The sequence below is a fragment of the Apteryx rowi genome, unplaced genomic scaffold (genome assembly GCF_003343035.1).
Source record: "Apteryx rowi isolate R43461 unplaced genomic scaffold, aptRow1 scaffold_1061, whole genome shotgun sequence".
Taxonomy (NCBI): Eukaryota; Metazoa; Chordata; class Aves; order Apterygiformes; family Apterygidae; genus Apteryx; species Apteryx rowi.
In genome coordinates this window covers 22,514-39,369 of record NW_020447266.1, presented here as the reverse complement: position 1 = coordinate 39,369, position 16,856 = coordinate 22,514, and the positions used below count along the sequence as shown (strand labels likewise).

Below are 16,856 nucleotides of genomic sequence, written 5' to 3'. Positions count from 1 at the left end.
GGAGAGGGGAGGGGGGGGGACGGTGGAGAAGAGGGAGTTTGGGATAAAACCGGGAGCCAAGGCCTCGGGGGACGAGCTCGGACCCCTGGGGCGGCCGGTGGTTCAGTCCCCGACGCCATCCTGAGCCTGAAACGACCCTAAAGGAGGGGTGAAACAGCAAAGGGAGCCCTGAAACGACGAGCCGGGTGTTCCCCTTCAGGATTCGGGGAAAGAGGAGCTTTTAGTGATGTTGTGAAGTGAGGAACCTCAGAAACGACAGCAAAATTAAAAGGGAAGGGCCAAGGTGCTTAGAGAGGCAGCGCCTGTTTCCGAGGGGCCCTTAAAAGTTGTTGGGTGCTTTTACTGACTCGGTTCCCTGGTGCTCGCTCCTAAGTTCATCATAAATTAGTTGCTCTCAGCTTGTGTTTTAAAAACAGCAGAATTTTTTTGGGTGGTGGTGGTGGGATTCTGCTCTACCAAAACTTAATTGATCCTGCATCTCTGCACTGGCTTGTTCAGGACTGAGAGTTCTGTTTCCTCCTGCCCAGACCTTATTTGTGAGGGACWAATTACATGGATTTAACTTGCCTTCTCGGCGTAATTTGAATTTACCTCTGTAAACGAAGGCTGGAGGCTCTTCCGCGTTCATGCCGCTTGGTTAGGCCCTTGCTCTCACTCCAGCTTTGCACAGCTGGATCAGTAGGGGAGGAGAAATTCGAGGTGTCCAGCCTCGAAGACTGCAAAATTCGGCTTTAACCGAGTACGTAGAGGGTTTCATAAGGAAGAACGAGTTCATCGCTTGCCCTTGCAGGGCCCTGATAAGGGGAAGGTTTGTCAGCCTTGTTTTGCAGGGGGAGGCGATGCGCCGGGAGGTTTTCCCAGCGCTCGCGGGGTGCAGTCCGGACACCTGGTTTCTCTTCTGCAGTTTGTTTTGTCGTTGCTCTGAAGTTACTCTTTGCTTCTGCGTAGCAAGATCCGAAAGAAATTCGATGCTGCTTTTATTATTTGAAARCTTCAGATTAATGGCAGGTAGAAAACTAGGGCGTTTAAATATTAAAGGACGACGATGGTGTTTAATCACAGCGTTCTTTCAGTTAAAAGGCYGTTTCTCGTACTCCTAAAAAAACCYTGGTAGTTTTACATTTCTTTGAGCTATCTTTAGCCCGGAGGGTCTGAAGGCAGATCACAAAGCGTGCGACGCCTGGCTTCAGCAATCTGCGAGATGCTTATCGCGTCCTTGGCGAAGTTATCGCGCACGCCAGCRTTCGCGCTGGCCTGCTTGGTCGTCYTGYCTGAAGATGAAATCACTGGAAATAGAGTTTTTCTTTTTTYGTTGGGGCAGAGCAGCTGATTCTGCGATTGGATCTTGTGGTTCCAGGGGAGCCTGGTTCCTCCAGGCTGAAAAGATAAACTTTGCTGGGATGGAGAGCGCAGGCTGCCTTGATTTTCTAATTAGTGAATTTCTGAGAAAAAAGGGGAAAYGAATCTGGTTTGCAGATTAGTGATTTTCCTCCCCCCACCCCTTTTTGTGTAAATCGTAATGATTTGCTTAGTAACATTGATTGCACTGGTAACGTAGATGACTCTCTTGGGTGCAGGGGAAATTTTCCTCCTCGAGTTTGGGTTAATTTCAAGGCACCCGTGCTGGTGCTTTTACCTGTTTTGGGGAGCGGGAAAACCAGGGAACGAGAGAGAACTGGGTTGTTCAAGCCGATCCAGACTGGTGGAATAGCTTGCTGACTCCGACAAACTCTTTCTGTCAGTCCCTGCCACGTCTCTAACTGCAAGTTTCTAGTGAGAGGGAGGAAATGTGAGTGAAATTGCATGTTTTGCCTTAAGGGGAGGGGGGGGGGAAAAAAGGCAACTGTAATAAGCTCCCTTGACTTGTCAGTAGGGTTTTTAGTCAGAATCAATAAGGCCAATAGACGTGCGCATTCGTTAGCAAAACTGAAGAGCCGGAGGGTGGTGCTTGTTTGCTGCAGCTCCTGAATTTTAAGCGGGTTTTGGCTTTTTTTTTTTTTTTTTTGATGAGCTTGCTCTCTCCCAGCTTTCCCTTCGGGTCTCTCCCTTTCTCCTGGTCGCGTTGCGCGCCGGCAGCGTGCTATTTCTGGAATTTGCCCAGCTTATTCGAGAGCCAGGGCGGCCCTTGGGTGGCTGCTGGCTGCGCCCTTGCCAACATCTGCTTTGGCTGCTTAGCAGCGGAGGGAAGACGTGGGCTGGGGCTTCGCTGACAGCAACAGCGCGGATGCTTTGCCTCTTTGCTGCCGGATGATTTCTCCGCTCGTTAATTATTAATAAAAGCAGCTTGTGTGAAGCGCTGGCCCAGCTCCTGCTGAGTCTTTGGAGCATCTCTCTGCCGGGGGGTGGGGGGAAGGCCCAGCCCTGGCGCGCTGCGTGGGCCTGGTGCTTCCCAGAGGGATTAGACTGCGCGGGGTGCTGGAGCTGGCGTTTCTCTCTTGCCTCCTAAGCCCCATCCTCGGTCACCTGCGAGCACGAGCCCTGAGCAAGCAGAACTGCAGTCAGCAAATCTGCTTCTCCCCCCCCCCCCCCCCCCCCAGTTGGCCTCAATTTTAACTTCAGTGCCCTGAACCACAAGCCGTACTGGAGGGTCTGGCAGATGCCGGTTCCCCGTAAATCCGGAGCTAGACGAGACGACTTGTCTTTGTTAGTAGCTCCTCCCAGGGGAACCTTTTTTGCTCTTGTTGGCAGCCTGAGTAGAGCAATGTAGGTTTTTTCCACTTGGGCGGTGGGTTTGAGCTTCCCTGCAGGCAACACGTGTGCAACGCCTGGCTTCTGTTCTCTTCCAGAGGCTCCTCCAGGATAGAGGAAGCATGCGACATCTACGCGCGAGCGGCAAACATGTTCAAAATGGCCAAAAACTGGAGCGGTACGTATGCGCGCGGCTGCAGTTGTGAGCCGTTTCCCTGCGTTTGTGGAGACGGGAGCGTGGTCTCGTGGGCTGTGGGTACAGTCTCCCGCCTCCTCCGGGAAGCAGTGAACTGCCGTGTCTGAAATCCAGTGTCACAAGCCCGTGAGAGACCTTACACGTGGCACTGGGAATGTGTACGTTCATATGGCCCGATTCCGGCATCTGGAAGGGAGCACACGCTGCTATTCCTGGCTTAGGAGAGGCACGGCACAGCCAAGGGAAGCATTCCCGGAAACAACCTGCCCAACTCCCTTTCCCCAGTCCCTGTCCCGTTCGCTCCACTGGGACCCAAAGCAGGAGATATTTTTTGGCTGCTGGGTGCTGCCAAACTTCAGTTTCTCGGTGCCTCTAGTCAACTCCTCCCGCAGCTCCTTAGTGCAGGCTGCAGTGCCGCTTACATGTCGCATGCTAAAAAAGCCAGTTTTAAAAATACCAGGAGAGGATAAGCTGCCCGCATCCTGCTTTTCCAGCCCGTATCTCTGAAACGGTTAAGATTATGCTTCCTGTTTTTCCTTCCAGCCGCAGGGAATGCCTTTTGCCAGGCGGCGCAGCTCCACCTGCAGCTGCAGAGCAAGCATGATGCAGCTACCAACTTCGTGGACGCAGGCAACGCCTTCAAGAAAGCTGACCCGCAAGGTGAGGGCTTGCTTCTCCTTTAGGCTTCCCAGAGTGGGGCGCCAGCAGTGCGCGAAAGRTGCTTGTTTTCTCTTGCCAGCTGGGGGAAGACGGGAGAGAATCCACCAGCTAGCAGAAGGGAGGCCCTTCGGGCCGTGTGGCTAGCACTGAGCTGTGACTTAGCAAAAACTGAGTAAATCTACCAGTTCTGCTCCTGTATTATGGGCGGGGATGCACTGGCATGCATAAAAGGCCCCGATTTTGGATATCGAGGACTGCACGTAGCGTGTACCAAATAAGTTTACTTGCCTGTTACACAAGGATTTCTCCTGGGTGTGTATTATCCCATCCTCTTGACACCTCTGGGAATGAGYTGAGTTGCTGTGGGCTGGATTGACACGTTTCCCAAAGCTGCAAGTCACTCCAGGAGCTGAAGGCTGGCAAAGTTCACCTCCGCAGCTAGCGTGCCTGTCAAATGACGCTGATCCCCAGTCTGCGGGAATCCCTGCGCCACCTGCGGAGCCTGTCTTTGAGCATATGGCTTCGGCTGAAGTCTTAGGAGCGGTGCGGTCATGATTCATGTGTCATACATGAGTTGCGCTTTAATTTGGCTCCCCTCGCTCTAGCTTTAGAGCAACTCCTAGCCTGACTTCTGTTTAGAGCCAGAGATTGGGAGGGGGGGAATATTCTGGCGCTTCTCTGAAGCTGTGTTTGGCAGTTGATAGACCAGCTGAAAGCTTGCGCTGTCGTGAATGTTCTTCGTTCCYGACATCTGGAGCTTCAGCTGGCCTCCCTCGGGATGCGTAACTCGTTGGGGTGTCCTGTGTGCTTCCCGTTTGGTGGCTTGGATCCTAGCTCTGAGCTGAAATGCCAGGGAGGAAGACAGCGGTAGAAACTGTCACGAGCTTGGACCATTGGGTGTAGGGTTTGAAGAGGGCAAGGAGCGCATGAATATCCCCTGGGAGCGCGCATGCACGTGGCCAGGAAGCAAGCGCTCGAAACTAGAGCTTCTGGGGGGGCCAACCGCCCTGTGCGAATGTCCCTCCTCTCTGTTCCTTTCACAAAGGTGCTTTCAGTCTCTCTGGAAACGGATCTCRCCGGTATTTCACGGGCATCCCTGGGAAGTCCGAGTTCAGCTGTGCTCTCTGCAGTCTTCCTCCCCGGCAGATTGCCGGTCCTGGGGTTTGTCTTGCTTCACCCGCGCCGAGCGGCTTTGCTGGTCCTGGCAAGCTCTCTTGCTAGTTATCCCTGACACCGGGGTTATCCGACCTGTGGCTGGATCAGTTTGGGTGATTTTCAGAGAAGATAATGAAGTAACCTGAGGAGAAAACAAATTTAATCTCCTGGAGGATTTGCTTAATCTTCTGGAGATTTCTGTTCCGATTATATCCAGTCCTGTCGCTCTCTGCAGCATGCAGCCCCCGTTTTCCGCTTCCAGATGACTCGCGGGAGGAGGGTCGCTGGGTGGCCGTTTGAGCTGGGCTTGCCGAGAAGCGCTCRCTCTCCCCAGTACGGTTTGTTGTGTCTTTTGGGTAACTGGAGGGGGAAGGTAGGAGTGAGTCTACCCGTTGCTAATTAGGCAGGCCTTCCTCCGCGTGGGAGCGGCGTGTAAGGCTGCTGTAAGGGGAATTAACTGGGTTGGAGATCCGTCTCTGGGCGCGCAGCCTCTTCTCTGCGATGCCGCGCCGGCTGCTAGACGGAGCGTGTTCTCCCGCGCCGAAGGAGCCGGTGCTGTGCCCCGTGGGGGGGGGAAACCTCGCGGCTTCCTGGCAAGCAAGGTGCGTGCGGARGGTTAGCGCTGGACAGGCTCTGCCAGACCCCTGTGCCTCCCCGGGCAGAGCCTAGAGCTCCCTGCAAAGCCGAGATTAAGTTGTGACCCTGCAGAGGAACTYGGAGGAAAACCTCTGTAAATACCGGCCACGCGTCCCGACTGGGGAAAGAAAAAGACGTCTGTTGTCTGCCCTAGGTGAGCTGTCTTCGTTCTCGGAGCTCGTTAAGGCCCTTGACGGCCTTTATCTGAGAGCTGCAGGCGGCGAGCGCTGGGGCTCGCGGCCCGGAAGCGGGGAGCTCCTGCCCTTCGACTCGAGCGCCCGCGCTAGCGCGGCCTGTCTGCACCCGTTGGGTGGGATGCGGCGCGAACCCCTGCTTTTGAGTCTGCAGTCTAACCCCGCTCAGCTCTCTTCTTTTTTTTTTTGCGCTACAACGCTCTGCCGCCGGCCCCCGCTGCCCCCAGTCTCTCCTCCACCTTGAACTGCCGTCCCACGTCCCTAGGACTTGATGAGCCGAAGCCTCGATTGCGACAGCCGTCAGTCAGATGGCAGCTGCGCCTCCTGCTCCTTGGCTGTTCGCCTTCCTGCTAGGGAGCGCTGTGAGCCTGACAGCTGGGAGCAGTCAGAAAAAGCTCCGTCTCTGGGAGCCTGGCATTTATCTGCGGCAGAATTCCTCCCACGCCTCTTCGGAGAACGCTAGGGCAAGGCTYCTCCTGAAGCGAAGCAAAATGCTGCAGCTTCGGGCCCGGTCCTGGGCGGTGTGCGGCTCTCTATCTGTGGTCGACTCGGATGCTCGTCTGAGCGACGAGCACGTCTTCCCCCCAGATAAGCCCCGGCCGGGATGAAACACCCGGCTGCTAACAGCAGTGGCGGCTGGGTCTTAGCGCTGCAGGGTGAATCCCGCTGCAGAGTCGGGCCCTGGAGAGAGATGGCGAGGCGCTTCCTGGCGCTTGGTCCTCCGGGGCAGGATCGGGGCTGTGCTTCCACGTGGGCTGCTTGGGATCTGCATCTCAATGCTCTCCACCCTAGACAAAGGCCTTTTGTTCTGGGCAGGGGGTGGAAAAAGTAGCTTATTCCTGCTTTCCGGCTGCTGGGCGGTTCTGCGCTCGGGGCGATGGATGGAGCGATGTTGCGTGGTGCTGGGTTCTGCTCCTAGGTACTGACCTGCTCTGTGAACTTCAGGAAATCGGTGCTTCTCCCCTCTCCTCCCGCCCCGGGCGTGGTGGGCGGCGGATGGAGCTACTGTGCGTGGTGAAGCAATAGCTAGAGCCGCCCTTGGGAGTCTGTGTCACCCGTCCTCTGGCAGGTTCAGATGGGTCGGACCTGCTCCATCTCTAGCGTTGCGCATTACCTGGGGGGAGGTGGGGTCTGTTTTAATGSGGAATTTTCTTGCCGTGGGGTTGATGCTGTTCTTGAAGAGTCTTTGCTGCTGTTGAAGCCGCTCCGCATGCACCTTGGATTAGGATAACTTCCATCTGTAGCAGCGTTTAGCACTGGGGTTTGCGTACGTACGAAAGCAGTGTTGCTGATCTTGTCGTAGGTGGTCTCTGATCAGAGACCTGTGATGCAGCAAAATGTTCGTAGGCTGCTTGATACGAACTGTCTGACTTTTGTCCATCGGCTGTCTAACGCGGGGGCACAGGGACGCGATGGTACAAACGGAGAGAGAGTCTTTGATTTGCTCCGCAGTCCCCCGATGGTCGGTGTCACCACTCGCACGCTCTAAATTTCCCTAGAAGCCTGTAGCCTCAGCAGCTTTTCTTGAGTAGCTATTGATCTTTGAGCGTGCTATAAATACAGCTTCATCGCTTCGGGGAGGCTGGGAGAAGGAGGGAGGGGTGGCGAACGGCGCTGCTCTTCCAAAGCGCCTGTGTTCACAAATCTGTTCTCTCTTTTCAGAGGCCATTAACTGTTTGATCAGAGCTATCGAGATCTACACGGACATGGTGAGCCTGGCCGCGCTCTTTTCTGTCACCTCGGGAGATGGCTGTTTTTTCCCAGGAGGGAGGGTGGTGACGCTGAAGGGTTTGACGTACCTCCTTGGGTGTGCCATCAGCTCAGAGAGATGCAGTGGAAGTCAGCATCTTTTTCTGGCATTTTTGTCCCTTCTTGTTGGTATTGCAAAGGCTTAACGATGCTGCCTAGGAGAATGGGGCTGAAACCGGTGTCCGGTGGGAGCTAGAAGGTGGGCAGGTACCGAGGGACAAGTGTTTTCCTAGTGCTGGGAAYGATGAGCTGAGCAGCGTCGCCTGCTCTCAGAGCAGCTGTTGGGCAGCGCGCCCGTCTCGGAGCCGAGCGCTGGTGTCGAGATTGCTGTTGTGGAGCCTGGGGTCGCTCTCCCAAACGTCCCCTCGCGGAGGAGAGAAGTGCCAGCCCACACGTGCAAATGTGTCTCTGCTTTCAGGGTCGATTCACCATAGCCGCGAAACACCACATATCGATAGCGGAAATCTATGAGACGGAGCTGGTGGATATCGAAAAGGTAAACGTGGGGGAGAGAGGGGAATTTGCAGTGCAGGGGCCGAGCCGTCCTTGCAGCGCTTCCTGCCAGCTCGGGGCGTGGGGAAGCACAGCTCGAGCCACATCCGATGAATCCCGTAAATGTATTCCTCCCTTGAAGTTGGGATTTGCGAACCATCGAAACCCAGAGGCTTCATGGCTGGGACGGAGTGCAGGTGCCCGGTACAGACATTGCTGATTCACTGCAGCCCCGACGGGCGAGCTCGGCACTGTCACGCGTGTGCGGGACGCCATGCCCTGCGCAAAGCRCCCTTTGCCCTGAGGCTGTTCCTGCCTCTTCCCCGAAACATTCCTGGTGCGTTAGCCGCCCTGCTGAGGTCTGCTGGCCTCCCGAAAGCTGCCGGGAAGGGGGCTTTAAGCTCAAATACCTGCGAGACTTCCTGGAGCGTGTCAGTCCCTGTACAGACCTGGGAAAACGCTTGGAATGGCCTTGCCGCTGCAGCTAATGAAAGAATAAAAGCTTCAGGCTTGCGTGGGTGTCTGAGAACTGCAGGAACAGGTCACCGGAGCCATCTGAAAAGAAATCACCACTACCAATCAAGGTAGTGAAGCTTTCTGCCTCTGCGGAGGCTGAAATGCCTGCCTGCCTTGGGCAYCCTGAAGGGCCGTCTCTTCTGCTTTTTATACCCCTGGATGGCTAGGTGTTGTGACTTATGGGGGTATTTTTTTCCTTTCCTAGTTTAGACGTGTTCCTTGCTGGCTCGAAGTGAAATAAACCAGGTTTATTTTAAAGGGAAACAAGTTTCCACATCCTGCACGGATCTAATTCAGGCTTCCGCTCACTTCATGAGTTAATTTAGTGCTGTTCTTGACACTCCTCCCAGCAAGTCTTTGTGACATCCTACTTGACAACTCCTGGGAATAACCCACAGTGTCTTTGCTGTCGCTAGAGCGGTGTACTCCGTGTGTATGTTCCCATGACAACTTCACAAATGCAGCTCCTAGATACAGCTCCAGCTTCCTGAACACCTATCAGATCTATGGACGTGCCAGATAATAGGACACGTCTCCCTTCCTGCTTAGCTAGCCGGCTGGGCATCTCCCGYGGCCTTCCTGTCCGTCCTGCCCTGCCAGTCGMTCTTCCCCCATCYGTAAACAGCCTTGCTGCTGACGGARTAACCTGTTTTGTTTGCATTTGCCCYGCGGCTGGGCTCCTGTCATTCCCTAAGAAGGGCTGAGCTTGTGCAGCCAGATGCGCCAGCCCCCAGCTGGGCGAGCTCCCATCGGGAAGGCCTTCCCCCTCTTTGACACTGATCCTATAGGCTTAACGAAAGTGATGTGATTTGTCTTCACATTTGGTTGCRGTTGCCCAATAGGTCCCCAGCCTGCTGGCAGGAGATATGCGTGTGAAATGTACCCACAAGCAGCGAGGAGATGAGCCGCCCCCTTAAAGAATGGGCTGGAAAGAGGAAAATATCTCTAAGCTTGTTTTCTTCGGGGAGGGAGCGYGTCTTCGCTTAGCCTGGTGGCGCTGCGATGTCTTGGGGCATTCGCTGGCATCGAATCCGGCTGGAAGGTCCAGGTTCTGTCAAGGCTTTGCCGCACTCTCTCTCTGACCTTGTCCCCACGGGGGAGCTGCCGGACAGTTGCCACCTTTATATCGGGCCCTGCGTTAGGAGCCAGCCACAGATGGCAGCGCTGATAGCGGAAGCCGCGTGGGCGGATTGGAGCGTGCATGCGTCCTGCAAGGCCCGGCTGTGAAGGATTCTCCCAAGCGGTTTCAGGCGCAGCATTGCTGAAGGCTGTACATCTCTGATATATATTTTTTCTTTTTTTTTYTCTCTCTTTATTTTTTTTTAAATGGTACGTTACTCCCTGCTTGGGGAGCTCTCACTGTGTTTGCGTTCCTTCTAGGCGATAGCCCACTACGAGCAGGCTGCAGACTACTACAAAGGGGAAGAGTCCAACAGGTATAAAGACATGGCTGCGGACGTTGCGACCTCGGTTGCTCCTGGCTCTCCGGGAGCTGTCGTTGCAGCTCCCCGGGCAGGACAAGAGCTGTAACAGCCCAGAGAGGGTCGGGAAACAGATGGTGACTAAGTTTGTCTCTGAAGTTACTTCCCCCGCTGGAGCAAGGGGTATTGCATGCCTTGCTGGTGCTGGCTTCTTTCCCCGTCCTCTCCACCAGCTTCTGAACCGGGCAAGGTGTGACACCCTTTTCTGCTTGCGCAGGCAAGCCGTGGCCTGTCCTGTTGCAGAAGCTCAGTCGTATGGGAGAGGGGAGGGTTCCCAACTGCCCCTTGCTCCCTGTGCTCTGGCACCAGTAAACTCGCAGGAATCGGTCTCCTGTGCTTAACAGCTTCAGCCACTTCTCCCTCTCTGGGGAAACCCAYGTCCTGCAGCGAGGCAGGAGCTGGGGTGTCCGAGGGGCAGGGGCGCTACGGCTTGCAGCACTGACATACGTGCTGGAAGGGAAGGTGGGACTCCCACGACAGGGTTAAAACAATACTTTGCGGATAGCGCGATCCGGTCGGACGCGCCGGGGCGGTGATGCTCCGTGTGCACGCACCGGCGGAGGGCAGTGCCGGCCGCCCTGAGCTTTCCCGGTTCTCTCTCCCCACAGCTCTGCTAACAAGTGCTTGCTGAAAGTGGCCACTTACGCAGCTCAGCTGGAGCAGTACCAGAAAGCCGTGGAGATCTACGAGCAGGTCTGTGACTCCTCGTTGCGTTGGAAGGGCAGGCTCTGCCAGCCCTCTTGCAAAACGTGATGGCTTGTGCCCGCTGGAGATGCTGAGGTTTGTCTTCACCCCTGTCTTTAACTGCAAAAGGCTTCTTGCCGGCCTGTAAATGAGCTCCCTAAAGTGGGGGGCAGGTAGGTGGCCCTGTAAAGGCCTCTGAATGGGCTGGCAGTCTCTGCTGCAGCAAAAAGGGCCATTACCAGAAGCTCTTTGCTGCAGCCCCTCTTGCRATTGCCCTGTTCAGATCTGACACGACTTAAGTATCTTAGGAAGCCTCTCTCATCCCTGGTGTCTTCTCCAGGTGGGCACCAGCGCAATGGACAGTCCCCTGCTGAAGTACAGCGCCAAGGAGTACTTCTTCAAGGCGGCCCTCTGCCACTTCTGCATCGACATGCTCAATGCAAAGGTTTGGGGAAGGCTAGAGCTGCTCGTCTGGGGTGGGTGCGGGGTGCCCGGCCCCTTGACGCAGCAAACGAATGTCTTGGCTGTAAGCAGAGGGTTGGAAGGGGGCTGGGGTCTCGGGGCTGTGAGACGGCCTCCCCCAGTCCTTTTTCAAGCTTCTCTCCCTGTGGGTGCTCATCTCATCTCTTGCTCTCTAGCTGGCCGTGCAGAAGTACGAAGAGATGTTTCCGGCTTTCATGGAATCCAGGGAGTGCAAGTTGATCAAAGTGAGTAGCAGAGTTAATTCCCTCCTCTAACCTGCGTCACGGAGTGGCTAGGAAAGAAACGCCATAAGGAATTGCAGCAAGGAGCACGGCCTGCTCCCGGGGAGCGCTAAAAGGCACCTGGACCAGAACTCCGTCACTAGAGTTGTAGGCTGGCTGCCCCAAGTGTGATTTCTCGCAGCGCAGATCCTGGACAAGATGGGCCTTTGCTCTGCCCTGCCAAGGCAGTTCCTTCCCCCCTGCTGCTCTCCAAATCTGTTCTTAAGAAACTCGGGCGTAAAGCCAACCTAGCGGCAGTTTGCAGGACACGCGCTGACCTGCAACCTCCTGGAGGCCGGTGGATTTTCCCTCTGTCGTTGCCCTCAACCGCAAGGGCTTTGCATGGGCGGCGCGGCACCTCTCGAGGAGGCAGGCAGTGCTGGCAGGCCCTGCAGCACGTGGGAACGGAGGAAGACCTCTGCTGATCTCCTGCGTGCTCTTTTTCTTTCGTAGAAGCTGCTGGATGCTCACGAGGAACAGAACATAGACGGCTACACTGATGCAGTAAGTTACATGCTGATTGGAAGCATCTTGTCTTAAAAGTTCCTCTAGGGCAAACACGCTGTGGGGAGGTACCGCAAACGTGATGGGAAAAGCTCTTGCCTGCCTGCGTCCACCGCGGATGCTTCCAGGTCCAGCTTTGTGCCCTCAGCTTGCTCTCCAGAGCTTTCCTCACTTTGCGGGTTCTCGCATGTGTTTGTGCAATGTTTGGCCCCGTTCCCACTTTCTCAGACCCTCTTTATCACCAAGTTCGTAGAGATCTCCAGGTACTTCGCTCCTGGAGGTCAGCAGTGCTGCCCCACTGCGCAGGCGGGTGTCTGGGGCGCAGCCACCCGACCTGATTTCAAGCGGTGGAAGGGATCTCCTGTGTCCCAGCACCTTGTCCATGAGGCCGTGCTGCCTGATAACACCCTGAATTCCTTTCCCAAGGCTCTTCGGACTCTCCTTCCCAAATAACGCCCTAACCAGGAGCCTGTCTGGTGCTTCCCTGAAAGCTAGTGCTGCTGGGTGTTTTGCCTCTTCCCTGCTCTCCGCCTTTCTCTGAGGATGTTTTTCTCCCTCTAGGTAAAGGAATACGATTCCATCTCTCGGCTGGACCAGTGGCTCACCACCATGCTGCTCCGCATCAAGAAAACCATCCAGGGCGAAGAGGAGGACTTGCGTTAAATGGTGGCCTGCCCCTTCCTTCCTGGTTAAAGGCAATTCTCAACGCAGCGCCCTGCGGGGAGATCTGGGAGGGTGGGGAGGGCAAGGTCTGGAGGGAGAAGGAATTGGCCTCCAAATAGCATTAACCTTTCTCGTGGCCCTTTTCCCCGCAACCCAAAGAGCGGAGCTGTTGGTCAGGGCCGGGGCCTGAGACATCGCTGCCCGGCTCGGCTGTTCTAGAGAAAAAAGTATTAAGGCGACCCCATTTTCTGCTCTTCAGATTGCCCCAACCTGCCTCCAGCTCCTGCCCCGCGGGCCTGGCTTTAACCCTTCCCTCACTGTAAATGAACCTTTCTTCAGATATTTAATTGTATAATATATTCCATACGAGTTGAGGTTTTAAGCCTGCGTTAGCTTCCCCCTCCTGCCCCCCCGTGCTGGCTTCAGCAGACGGCCCGCAACCCGCTCTCCCCACTTCTCGCCCCGCTGTTCAGCAGCTTCTCCCCCCGGGACGGGGAGGTCGGGTGGTCCCAATTCTCCGGGACGGGGGCCTGCTTTGGGCTGCGCCTCCTTCCCTCCTGGGCTGGGCGGCCTGAACACCTTGCTCGCCCCAGGCAGGGATTTTGGGATCGATGCGACGTAGCCCTTGTTAGTTCAAATTTCCCCAGTTTTGGCTAGATAGCAGCAGAGACTCCTGCCCCGTCCTTTCCCGCCGCTTCGGTTCGAGCAGTCTCTGCGCTTCTCCCCTCTCGCAGCGCACCGAAGCCTGGGCATCGCCTCTCCCGCGCGGGGAGCCTGCCCCGGCCTCGCTGCTTCCCTGCTTATTTCAGAGAGGAACGCTCTTAAAAACACTGCCGGCAGCAGACGCGTCCTGTAGCAGCCTCCTTCCCTGAAACCAGCAGCTGCGTGCGAGCTGCTCTCGCTCCTTCCTTCTCGGGGCTTTCAGTTCCCTTTTTAAGAAGCGTCGGGAGGGGAATGACTTCGGAGCCCTCGTCCCTCCCAGCTGCCGGTAGGGGAGCCCAAAGAGGAGGAAGATGAAGGATTTCTTTCCCCTTCCTGCGACGGGGGTGGCTCGGACCTAGCACGGTGCTCGGGGGGGAGGCGGCAGCCCTGGCTCTGTTCTGACTCCCATGCGGAATCGTGCACAAAATCCTGGCTGCCCAAAGGGTTTCAGGTTTTTCTCCCTCTTTGCTTTGGGCACGCGGTGTGGGGCGGCGGGATGGGGCTGCCCTGCTCCCCACGCCTCCCTCGCGGCCGTTCCCGCTTCCGGGCCCCGGTCAGCTGAAGGAGACGGGAGGTGCTGCCGCATGTTTTAACGTCGACCACTCCACTCGCGCTGCCTGTAGCGACCAGTTGCACACGGCCAATAAAACTTTGCATGAGCGGAACTGGGAAAGGGCCCTGTGCTTCCGCACGGAGCCCGCGCGGAGCAGGAGGGGGGTGCCTGCCTCTCTCTCCATCCCCTCCGGCCCCCTTAGTGCTTCCCTCCTCTCCGTGACCGGGGTTCGGCTCTGGCTGAATTGCAGGAAGCGGAGGAAGGAGGAGGATGATGATGATGATGGGGCCCTGGCCATGTTCTTGCCCCCTCCCTGTGCTGCCCCACTGCTCTCCCTGTGCCCCCGGCCCCCCTTCCTGCCCTGCTAATGACTCCCTGCTGCCCCTAATGAGATTGCGCCCCCCCCTGGGGCAGCTCTTGCCCACACTGCGGCCCCCCGGTGTGGGGCAGAGGCTGCACGGATGGAGGGAGGAGCGATGGAAGTGGGTGCGCCCAGCCCCATAACTGCCCCAGGGGTCGCAGCCCTGCCCCGTAACCCCCCTGCCTATGCTCTGTGGGTCCCTGTCCTGCCCCTTGGAGCCCCCCCCATGCCCTGGGGGTCCCTGTTGTGCCCCATAGAGCCCCCACAGCCACCCCCCATGCACTGGGTGGCCATGTCCTGCCTCATAGAGCCCCCCCCAATAATCCCTGCCCCAGCCCTGAGGGCACCAACCCTGCCCCATAGAGCCCCTGATAGCCCCCCCCATGCCCTGGGGGTCCCTGTTGTGCCCCATAGAACTCTGCCATAGCTTCCCCCCATGCCCTGAGGGTCCCTGTCGTGCCCCATAGAGCTCCCCTACAGCTTCCCCCCCACCCTGGGGGTCCATGTTGTGCCCCATAGAGCCCCCCCCAACCCTGGGGGTCTGTGTCATGCCCCATAGAGCCCCCCCCCATGTCCCTAGGGTCCTTGTTGTGCCCCATAGAGCCCACGATAGCTTCTCCCAATGCCCTGGGGGTCCCTGTCCTGCCCCACAGCCCCTCCCACCCCCTGCCCCCCGCCCTGGGGGCGGAGCCAGGCTCGCTCCGCCCCCCGCGGCCGCCCCCGCGGCCGCCGCCATGTTGGAGGCGGGCCCGGCGTCGCCGCGGTGACGTCAGCAGCGCGCCGGAGCCGGCACAGGCCCCGGGGGCGGGAGCGGCCACGGCGATGCCGGGCCGGGAGCGGGGCCCGGGATCGGGATCGGGGCCCGGGATCGGGAACGGGGCCGCCATGGCGGCGCGCTGCCCGCTGGTGGAGGACAGCTTCACCCGGCTCGCCTCGCAGAGCAACGTGTACGGGCTGGCGGCGCTGGCGGGCGGCGAGGGCCCCGCGGGGCTCCTGGCCGCCACCCTGAAGGGGAAGGTGATTCACTTCCGGTACCACGACCTGCGCCAGAAGCTGCGGCCCGTCGCCCGGGAGCTGCAGTTCACCTACATCCCGGGTCAGGGGTCGTGCGGGGGCAGGGGTCACCTTGGGGGGAGGGGCGGGCTGCCTGCGCCCCGGGTCAGGGGTCACAGAGGGTCAGGGGTCACGTGAGAGGCGGGGCAGGCCACCTGTGTCCCGGGTCAGGGGTCACAGAGGGTCAGGGGTCACAGGGATGGGAGGAGCAAACCACCTGTGTCCCAGGTCAGAGGTCATGAGGGTCAGAGGTCACGTTGGGGGGAGGGGCAGGCCACCTATGTTCCAGGTCAGGGGTCATGAGGGTCAGGGGTCACATTAGGGGGAGGAGCAGGCCCCCTGGGTCACAGGTCATGGAGGGCCAGGGGTCACATGAGGGTAGGGGTGGGACACCTATATCCTAGGTCAGGGGTCACAAAGGTCAACAGGGAGTAGCCCATCTATAGGCCAGGTCAGGGGTCACGGAGGGTCAGGGGTCGCCGGGGCGGTCCTGGGTGGGGGGGCAGGGCCGTTTGGGGGCCGGCGACTCCCCCGGGGGCAGCGCGGGCTGCTCACGCCGCGGCCGCTGCCGCCGCAGTCGACGCCGAGATCGTCTCCATCGACTCCTTCCGGAAGTCACCCCCGAAACGCGGCCTCGTGGTGGGAATCACCTTCATCAAGGTACGGCGGGGCTCTGCCCCTGGCGCCCGCGGGGCCTCCCGCCGGCTCCGCACGCCCCGACCCCTTCCCGCTGCTCCCCAGGACTCCGGGGATAAGGCGAGTCCCTTCCTCAACATCTACTGCGACTACGAGCCCGGCTCCGAGTACGACCTGGACTCCATAGCGCGTAAGCGGCCGCCGCGTGGCTCTGCCTTCCGGCCGGGGGGCTCCAGGGATCCGCGCGGGGCTGCCATAGCAGCAGGCCCTTCCCTGGCCTCGTCAGGGCCGTCTTTAATTAGCTCTGACGGGCTCTGCGCAGCCCCTGACCGGAGCAGCTGAYGCGGAGAAAGAGCTCGAGGGAGCAAACGCTGCTGTGTTTTTCCCCCTCGTCACGTTGCCTGAGGCCCGCTGGGACGCAGTTCGTGCCTGGCAGCATCCGGAAACTCCGAGCAGAGCCCGAAATTAAATCCAGACCCAAGTCCCTGCGTGTCGGAGCGATCGGGCAGCAGCTGCTGCGCTGGAGCGGAGTCTCCGGGCTTTGCTTTTCCCCTGCGGATTGTTTCCTCGCCGTCGGTCGGAAGCCGACRGCCGCGGCTCTGCCCGTTCACCGCGGGCTCTTCCCTCTTCTCTTCCCGCAGAAAGCTGCTTGAACCTGGAGCTGCAGTTCACGCCTTTCCAGCTCTACCAYGCCGAGTGCGTACGACGCCYGCGCCCTCTCCCTGCGCCCGCGCTYGCGTCGGATCGGTCGTTCAAGCGCCYGGCGTCCTTCGGGGCGCAGGTCAGCTGCGCCCCTTCTCCGCGGCGATCCCCCGCTCGGATCCCCCAGAGGCATCCGGCAGGGCCGCTCCGTCCATCCGAGCTCTCCCGGCRGCTCCTGGCCGCGCTCGCGTTGCTGCCTGCTGTTGAGCTGCAGCGTTTCGCCCCGGCGCGGGGAGTCGTCTCCGCTCGCTCCCCGCTTCCTTCTGGGACGCGCGAAGCCCAGCGGAGCCCGCGAGCCTGCGGCACCCCTCGGAGCCACGTCCCTGCGAGGGGCTGCGGCTTTCTCCGTCCCAGCTGTGACCTTGCTCGCTCCAGCCGCGCTGCTCCCTCCCCACGGCTCGCTGGGCCGTTTTTTTGGGTAACCCTCTCCTCTGTCCGCACAGAGTCTGTGTCGGGGACAAGCCGGAGACCGTCTTCCTGCTGAGCGG

The 16,856-nt window shown here is 58.6% G+C and overlaps 2 protein-coding genes across 2 annotated transcripts in view; both read left to right on the top strand.

Moving 5' to 3' along the window:
- NAPA (NSF attachment protein alpha) overlaps nt 1-12,743 on the top strand; it is a 13,927-nt gene extending 1,184 nt beyond the window's left edge. The window contains exons 2-11 of the mRNA XM_026069760.1: nt 2,787-2,866; nt 3,428-3,544; nt 7,192-7,238; nt 7,697-7,774; nt 9,667-9,722; nt 10,376-10,460; nt 10,792-10,896; nt 11,090-11,158; nt 11,648-11,698; nt 12,260-12,743. Of these exons, the coding sequence (XP_025925545.1) occupies nt 2,787-2,866; nt 3,428-3,544; nt 7,192-7,238; nt 7,697-7,774; nt 9,667-9,722; nt 10,376-10,460; nt 10,792-10,896; nt 11,090-11,158; nt 11,648-11,698; nt 12,260-12,361 (790 nt within the window). The 3' untranslated portion in view covers nt 12,362-12,743. The remainder of the gene's footprint in view (nt 1-2,786; nt 2,867-3,427; nt 3,545-7,191; nt 7,239-7,696; nt 7,775-9,666; nt 9,723-10,375; nt 10,461-10,791; nt 10,897-11,089; nt 11,159-11,647; nt 11,699-12,259) is intronic.
- Nucleotides 12,744-14,787: 2,044 nt separating this feature from the next.
- Nucleotides 14,788-16,856, top strand: part of KPTN (kaptin, actin binding protein) — a 5,140-nt gene continuing 3,071 nt past the window's right edge. The window contains exons 1-5 of the mRNA XM_026069806.1: nt 14,788-15,073; nt 15,608-15,690; nt 15,772-15,856; nt 16,308-16,362; nt 16,812-16,856. Of these exons, the coding sequence (XP_025925591.1) occupies nt 14,800-15,073; nt 15,608-15,690; nt 15,772-15,856; nt 16,308-16,362; nt 16,812-16,856 (542 nt within the window). The 5' untranslated portion in view covers nt 14,788-14,799. The remainder of the gene's footprint in view (nt 15,074-15,607; nt 15,691-15,771; nt 15,857-16,307; nt 16,363-16,811) is intronic.